Source organism: Oratosquilla oratoria, chromosome 12 (genome assembly GCF_046742065.1).
Source record: "Oratosquilla oratoria isolate Oo_2021 chromosome 12, ASM4674206v1, whole genome shotgun sequence".
In the NCBI taxonomy this organism is placed as follows: Eukaryota; Metazoa; Arthropoda; class Malacostraca; order Stomatopoda; family Squillidae; genus Oratosquilla; species Oratosquilla oratoria.
This window is the reverse complement of record NC_134788.1, coordinates 36333807-36342487: the sequence shown is the minus strand read 5'-3', so window position 1 is coordinate 36342487 and position 8681 is coordinate 36333807. Positions and strand designations below refer to the sequence as shown.

The 8681-nt window shown below is 38.8% G+C and overlaps 1 protein-coding gene across 1 annotated transcript; it reads right to left on the bottom strand.

The window, feature by feature from the left end:
- Positions 1-1350: 1350 nt before the first annotated feature.
- On the bottom strand, positions 1351-4307 carry LOC143031406 (uncharacterized). The gene is made up of 2 exons (XM_076195184.1): positions 3400-4307; positions 1351-1659 (listed from the first exon to the last, which is right to left on the bottom strand). Exons 1-2 carry the CDS (start codon positions 3436-3438, stop codon positions 1351-1353), a joined length of 348 nt encoding a protein of 115 aa, XP_076051299.1. The 5' UTR covers positions 3439-4307.
- Between the last annotated feature and the right edge of the window lie 4374 nt (positions 4308-8681).

Genomic DNA, 8681 nt, shown 5'->3' with positions numbered 1-8681 from the left:
AGCAGCAGAGCAGAGGTCACACAGGAAAGGCTTTTCCCTGTGCAGGTGAGCATGTCAGATTTCTGATGACCATTTTGTGAGTTACCTGCATCACAGGGGCCACGCTCAAAAGGTTTTTCTCCAGTGTGAGTCACCTCATGAATTTTGAGATGACCCTTTTGTGAGAAAGTGGCATTACACATATCACACAGGCTTCTTTCCAGAGTGGGTGTAAATGTGACAAGTGAGACGATCCTTTTTTGAGAAAGCAGCATCACACAGGTCACACTGGAAAGGCTTCTCTCCAGTGTGGATCATCATGTGACATTTGAGATTACTCTTTTGTGAGAAACTGGCATCACACAAGTCACACTGGAAAGGCTTCTCCCCAGTGTGGGTCATCATGTGAGGTTTAAGATTACTCTTTTGTGAGAAAGCTGCATCGCACAGGTTACACTGGAAAGGCTTTTCTCCTGTGTGGGTAAGCATGTGAGATTTGAGATCACTCTTTTGTGAGAAAGTTGCATCACACTGGTCACACTGGAAAGGCCTCTCTCCTGTATGGATCATCATGTGACGTGTGAGACTATTCTTATGTGAGAAAGCAGCATTACACAGGTCACACTGGAAAGGCTTCTCTCCAGTGTGGGTAATCATGTGACATTGGAGATGACACTTTTGTGAGAAAGCGGCATCACACAGGTCACACTGGAAAGGCTTCTCTCCAGTGTGGGTCATCATGTGAGGTTTTAGCCTATTCTTTGCTGAGAAAGCTGCATCGCACAAGTTACACTGGAAAGGCTTTTCTCCAGTGTGGGTAAGCTTGTGACATTTGAGATGACTCTTTTGTGAGAAAGCTGCATTGCAAAGGTCACACTGGAAAGGCTTCTTTCCAGTGTGGATCATCATGTGACGTGTGAGACCATTTTTTTGTGAGAAAGCAGCATCACATAGGTCACACTGGAAAGGTTTCTCTCCAGTGTGGTTAATCATGTGACGTGTGAGACTATTCTTATGAGAGAAAGCAGAATCACACAGGTTACACTGGAAAGGCTTCTCTCCAGTGTGGTTCATCATGTGATGTCTGAGATGACTCTTTTGAGAGAAAGTGCCATTACACAGATCACACTGGAAAGGTTTTTCTCCTGTGTGGGTCATCATGTGAGGTTTGAGATCACTCCTTCTTGAGAATGCTGCATCGCACAGGTTACACTGGAAAGGTTTCCCTCCTGTGTGGGTATGCACGTGAGATTTGAGATCACTCTTTCTTGAGAAAGTTGCATCACACTGGAAGGGCTTCTCTCCAGTGTGGTTCATCATGTGACATCAGAGATGACTCTTTTGTGAGAAAGTGGCATCACACAGATCACATTAGAAAGGCTTCTCTCCAGTGTGGGTTGTCATGTGAGGTTTGACACTACTCTTTGCTGAGAAAGCTGCACTGCACAGGTTACACTGGAAAGGCTTTTCTCCTGTGTGGGTAAGTTCATGACATTTAAGATGACTCTTTTTTGAGAAAGCTGCATTGCACAGGTTACACTGGAAAGGCTTTTCTTCAGTGTGGGTCATCATGTAAGACAGCTGTGCTGCTGATGTCACACCAGATTCTCTTTGCTGTATGATGGATAAATGGAATCTAGGAACAGCTCTTCTGAAGAAATGTTGATAGTTATTCTCGTCCTGAAAAAAAGTCTATTTATAAGATCAACTTCTAACTCTTTGAAATCATGTAATAACAGGTGTACATAATATTCATTCACAAATAATTTGATACACAATCTCTTTGTACCTAAATCAATCAATCCATTGCCCTTGGTCTGTCTTGTAGATGACTGTAAACAGATCCTATGTGTGTGTCATTCCTTAACCTAGGATAAGTAGCACTAACAGATGTGGTGTTATATGGTACACTCTATTTTTTCATTACATATGCACTGAAAAACACCTAATAGCTACATGCATATTGACACCATAACCAAAATGACTCCAATTTCAATACAACTCGATTATTCAATGGTTGAGCTCACAAGACCCAAATCTAAACATGACCTACACTAGGAAGATTCTTTCAGTTCATCTCATCTGACTCAAAAAGGTGATGCAAGATTGGCAAGTTGTGGACCTATGTTCTTATTTCAAGAAAACATAATAAATCAATTGAATGGCTTGGGTGTGATGAGTAGGATATTGTCCACATATGGCAGTCACCAGGTCACATGGTCAGGAATGATGTCAGAAAATGGTCCTGCTTCTAAAAATTCCATAAACATATTGGCGAGGACTGCACCCAATGGACAACCCATGACCATGCTAAGTTTCTGATGGAAACAGCAGTCCTGGAACTTAAAATAGTTGAATTCCACACAAAGTTGTATGAAATTGACAAAGTCATTTGGGAGCAGGGGGAAGTCAATTTTCTCCTTGATTTTGTCTCTAAGGAGCTCTATTACCTTATCAGAACATCTATTTGATCACAAAAAATTACAAATACCACAACAGTGAATTCATGCAAGGCTATACACAAGGGCTCCTGACCTTAACTCTCAGTGAATATCCCAACCCAACAATACCTATAAGATACATTTGAGCTCTGGAGGTATTATGAAAGGATTTTTCCGTCAGAATCACCACCGCTGACAAGGGAGGTTTATTAGTGATGGACAGCATATATTACACACAGAAGATGGAAGACCTGCTCAGTGATAGCAATACATAATGTGAAGTCTCCTAATCAGAAGTAGACATGATGAAGAACTTAACATATAAGGTAAGAAAAAAATTCAAACGTTCTGATGCAGGCAAGAAACTCCTTCAGCTATTGCCAAAACTCCCATGTACAGCTACAATGTATGGTCTACCCAAAACCCACAAAAGTAATATATCAATGAAACCAATAACATCAGGGTTAGGGAGTGCCTCCTACAGAATAGCAGGTACATTGGCCAGACATCTGTCCCCTCTCCTGGGAACCATCAGTGGAGCACATCTCAAACACTCAGGAAACCTACTGGACAGAATCCAAGATATCACTGCCTGCAACAAGTTGGCCATTCTGGATGTAAAAAGCCTCTTCACATGTGTTTCATCTGATAAGGTAATAGAGCTCCTTAGAGACAAAACCAATAAGGAGATAACCAACTTCCCCCTGGCCCCCAAACGACTTTGTCAATTTCATACAACTAGTAGTAGCCGATCTAATGTTGTGGAAATGTCATCTACTCTTACCCTGGTCACTTCCTTTACCCACTCTGTCATTGTGTTCTCCACTGCTCTACTTAACAGGAATCTGCCTTGCTACTTGCTTCCCCTTCCTCCCACTTTATTTCAATGCAATTAAATCTCCAATAATGATTGAATTGCTACTAAATTTAATAGTTATCTGTAGAAGAGATGTGTCCCATACAATTTCTTGATATTCACCTTCATTTCAAGCTCTTGTCTTGGGGGTGGGGGATGCATATGGTACCATGAAGTCTCTGCTATTCTGCCCTTTAGTTCTAATATTTAGGTGGATTGCTATGGCCTTGCCTTCACTCGGATTTGCTTCTTTCACCTTTATATCACTTCTCACAACCACCACAATGACCCCTCCAATTATTTCATCTTCTTTGTCTCCATATGTCTCTACTGTTTCCCAACTGTAGATTAAAGTTTTTTGGGAGTTTGGTTCCTACTAAGCACAAAATATCAGGCTTGTTCATCTTCAAGTAGTCATTTGTCTCCAACCTGGACAACAGACTGCTGCTGCTGCATGACATCAGGGGTCATGGGATTTATGTTTATGCTGCCATATTGGAGGACAAACCAAGAGCGAGAAGAGAGGGCAATTAGAATGTTGGAGAATTGTAATCATGGTGAACTTTAAGCAGTCATAGGCTGCTCAAACAGAGTGGAGCATAGTGAAAAGAAAACTTTCTACAGGATCCCCTCTGTTTTAACCATCCAGGGAGGAAAATGTAAGGAACTCAGTGCCCAGGGGGAATGGATTGCAGCCCTGTGAAGAGGTGGGAAGAATGAAATTACATGCTGTGATAATCTGGCAAAATACTAAAATTTAAGGGAAAACCATTCTGCCAATTTTTATTTACTTTCCCATGTTCCTAATGATTTTTTTTTGCAATTTATAGTTTTATAACAATTGATCATCATGCTATAATTATGCAGGATATAAAATAGATGGCATGGTCCATGATAAACTGTGTAACTTGTTTTACTTTGGATTTTTTTTTTTTTTTTTTTTTTCTTCTTTCACTAGTACACAGATGGGGCACTGGACATACACACCCCTACCTCTTCATTGCTAGATTTTGGTTCGGTTAGGTCCTACAATGTACAGCACAAAAGGCGAGTGAATACAAGGGCCAGCAGCTAATCTAACTAGGTATGTAACTACTCAAGATTACTGCAGAATTACAATTTAGAATATGTGTTTAGGGATCCTACATATCTCTAAGACTTATACTCTTTGCAAATTCTGATCTTTTTGGCAGACACTCATTGGTATCCCTCAGGCATCTCCATACTGCCTGAATTGTATTCTGGTTTGCATTTGAAGTTATGATTTGTTAGAGGTGGTTTTGTATTAATTAAGGCTTCACTAGAAAGATATTTTAAGAGCAAAATGGTAAAAATACATGCAATGGGGGACAAAATAGTCTCTTAATTTGATCTAAGGAAAGACTGGGACTTGTTTATCAGTTCCCATGGAGAACTATTACTATTGTCAGTAATGTACTTACCTAACTGTGGGTAAATAATGTGTCCCTGGATGAAAGGAGTAGCAAGAAAGATGCTTAGCAGAGTTGAGGGTTTATTTAGGTTGGTTATGAGTTGGATTGATAATTTAATTATGTACTTTCATGGAACTACTCTGAACCAGGCTTTGTTTCACCAGAAAAAGGACACTCATATAATTAAATGAAACTGTCCCTTAATTGATAGAAAAAAATATTAAATCATACTTTTTGAACAAAGCATCAAAGCCTCTGTTGGCTGTTCTAACCTGAGAATGCAGTTTGAACTTCTTCGGAACTAGTACCAGTATACGAGTACACACTGGCAAAGTGTGTGATCAAACTGGTGAATAACTTAGATAAACAGTCTTCTCTCAGTTAATATCTGGATGATGACTGGATCACCAATTGCCATCTTGCGGTTGTCCCTATGGTAAACTGCTATTTAAACATATCAGTTTTAGTCTTCGTAGACTCACTTTTTTTTTTATGTCACTTAAACACAAAGTCCAATCTAACATCAATGAAGCTTCGTTACCTGATATTTTTCTAAATAAATCTTTATCCTTTTAATGGCCTCTTATGTATGATAAACAGGAAATCACCAGCATCACTAATCTTTCTAGCTCGTGGTTTGTCACCCAATATGGCGTCGTATTTGTATTCCATTACGTTACTCACAGCTGTCTGTAGCAATCTACATTAGGAGAGACTATATTATGTTCCCTATGAATCTAATATTTACTTCTACCGGTAATCGCTATTTTGTTTTATTTTCCATGAGTAAAATTATACAACATAGATTTCTGATATTCTTTAAAGGATAGAAATTACTACCAGCTTAACCAAACTTACAGGAACGTGAGGTTAGGTTAGATAAAATTCACTACCTATTAATTTGGGAGGCAATGGTTCCTTTGGCGAGACAGTGTTTTAATTTCATTTTGAGAACTCCTGGCCAAGTAATATATAAAACTCTGTGGCACGCGAACATAGTTTCGTACGAGTGGAAGGGTGGTGAGGTAAACACCAGGAACCGTTGGAGTTTTTATTTCTAACGTTTCGTCCTGAAAGGATTTCCTCAGTGTTAGAAATAAAAACTCCAACGGTTCCTGGTGTTTACCTCACCACCCTTCCACTCATTCTGTCCTACGTACTTCAACATAGTTTCGTATCTATGATCGCTGCATACCTAGCATGCGAGCATAAAAAAAGGTGAAATTGGCAGTGCCCATGCATTCGTATATGTTAAAGTTAGATTTTTATTCATTGTGAATAAAACCGCGTTTGACGAACCGTTAGACCGTATAAACCCCCTCTAATGGATTAGCTATTTACCGGCGACAGAAAACTCCCTTCGACGCCGAAGACGGTACAAGAGGACGGGTAATGTAAAGTAAATAAATGTCTTAAGAATTAGTACGGTATATCATAATTGGCAGGTGCAACACGGACACCGAAACACAATAAACATCGGTGTACACAGATCCGACAACAAACGAGACCTTTATTAATTCAAAATTAATAGTGTATCATGGAAGCATACGTTTGCATGTAAATATGGCAAGTAGGTTTTCTTTTTTAAATGGGAACATAATTTGTCAAGCACTTCATTTTCATATTGGAAAGACGGGTTTACTTCCGTATTTCCTGTCGTGACTAAGGAGTGTCGATATATCTGAAACAAGGACGTAGGAAGGAAACGTCAAATATATTGAACTGCAGAATGTAAAATTCAGAAGTCATATGGAGAACACTGATAGCTTACAGATAGAAAATGAAGAATTAATTATAAATATTTATTATAAATTTCACTCATGATTTTTTTCTTGTCCTGGATTTTTGGTTGTTCATTTCGTGTAACATTTTGGATGGTTGTTTTGTTTAGGGTTAGGTAACACTTTTTGAAAACCTGTTTTAAACAGCCTTATGCTATATCATTAGTCAGAGGAGATTGTAGCAAATGAAGATTGATTTTATACATAACTAAACATAATTTTAGAATAACTTAAGTCCCATGTTAAAGGGAAAGAAAATACCACAAATGATATGATGAAAATAGAAAAGCCCATTACTGAGCCTGGCTCCACCTAACTTAAACTGAAGCCAACTCATTAGCCAACTTGGTTAACCTTAGTTTTAGTAGATGACTATCTCATATCACCTAGAGGCCAAAATAGAGGGGTTAATCCTTTCCCTATTGAGGTTCAAGATTACTAACGTATATAAAAACCTATTGAGGTTCTAGATTACTAACGTATATAAAAAAATATACTGGCAAGACTATGTTTAGTTTACTATCCAGTATCAACACAGTAATGGCTTGGTTGTACCCTTTAGGTTGGACTACACAATGGGCTGGCAGGTACTTGAAGGTATTTACAGCTTGGAAATATAATTTCCCCTACCGAGTCTACGGGAGAGTGTCTCCCCTATTCTCCTCTATCTCTGGCGACACAGTCGCCATATATAAAAAGGAATAGGCCTACTTAAGCATGTTTGGTGTAGGTTGTATCATAGAGAATGTGTCTGTGATAATATATATGTGTGGTAGTTGCAATGTAATGGGTTTAGTAACATTATTTGTGTGTGTGGCTAGACATGTATATATTGGAGTTACAATAATGTAACTTGGTAGGTAAAGGAAAGGTTAATGAACTGTCTGGTGACTTTAGGGACTTGTGTTGGTTTGTTGGATGATGGCATGATGTAGCTTTGTTATGATGTGTTGCATTATCTGAGTCAGATGGAAATGTGCAGGTCATTGAGATTGGAGGTATTGCTAGAAGCTAGTACCTTCTTGTATGTCTATGGATCATTGTAATGGTAATGGTATATGGATACACTGGTAACAGAAGTAAACATCCAGTGAACACACAGGAGACACTGAACATATCCTATACCATCTTACTCAGACAACACAGTATCTTTTCCATGATAGAGGCCAATCTGGTGACTGTTGCTAGTTACATGGGAACTGTGGGTCTTCTACAAGAGTGACTTGGGGGGAATGAAGTGATTGATCTATAGCCCATCTGAAACCCTTCACCATCTGTATTGCTCCATCTCCACATTATTGTCCCCAAAGTGCTATTACTGTAAAATATTAAACTTCTTATATTTTGTTTTAACAGCTAAGGGGACTTTGAAAGGTCAAATGTAGTGTCAAAAATTTCCAGGGCCTCCATTCTTGAAGGGTTGCAATTAAAGATGTTTACTGGCATATAGGGAGCCAGATATGGAATTTCTGTTGAGAGACCCAAAGATACAATGTCATCCTGTTTAGGAAGATCATAACTTAAAAATTTATTGCAAAAATATGTTTACTGTTATCGGTGTAGAAATTGCATATAGCACCAGATTACCTTGATAGTGCAATTTAATGTCAGGCTGCACTGAAATAACTGCTTCTGTCCATGGGTTATTGTGTCTGTCACCACTTGTATTGTTAAAATATTTAGAAAAAAAAATTTATTTTGTTCCTTGTTAATTAATTTGTTTGATTATCTCAGGTGAAAGAAGATTCGCAGCATTGGATGCACCCAGTGGGAAAGGAATATCCATGAATGGAAACAAGACCAGAATTAGAGAGGAGTTGCAACCTGTCAGAAGGCCTTTGTAATATCGAAAGTTGAAGCCTGTATTTTAGTCCAATGTTTGATGTGAGAAGTACACATGCAGCATTGTTTGTTTTGATCTCATTCAAGCGTTTATAATATGATTCAAAGATGAAGCTATGAGTAGTTTCTTTTCTCAGACTAATATGAGCAGCACGAGTAGGGAAACACAGACTGACATTGCTGAGAAACCGTACAAGTGTGCTTTTTGTGAATCGCATTTCACTCGGTCTAGTAATTTGAAGATCCACATTCGCATTCACACAGGGGAAAGGCCTCTTAAGTGTACCCTTTGTCCAGCTTCATTTGCTTATCACAATAGTCTGAAAACACATCTTAGGACTCACACAGG

Excerpts from the sequence above, each read along its gene's own strand:
- LOC143031406 (XM_076195184.1), bottom strand. The coding sequence starts at position 3,438 with ATGCATCCCCCACCCCCAAGACAAGAGCTTGAAATGAAG. Across the intron at positions 1,660-3,399 it reads GACAAGAGCTTGAAATGAAG|GACGAGAATAACTATCAACA; the intron begins GTGAATATCAAG and ends ACTTTTTTTCAG.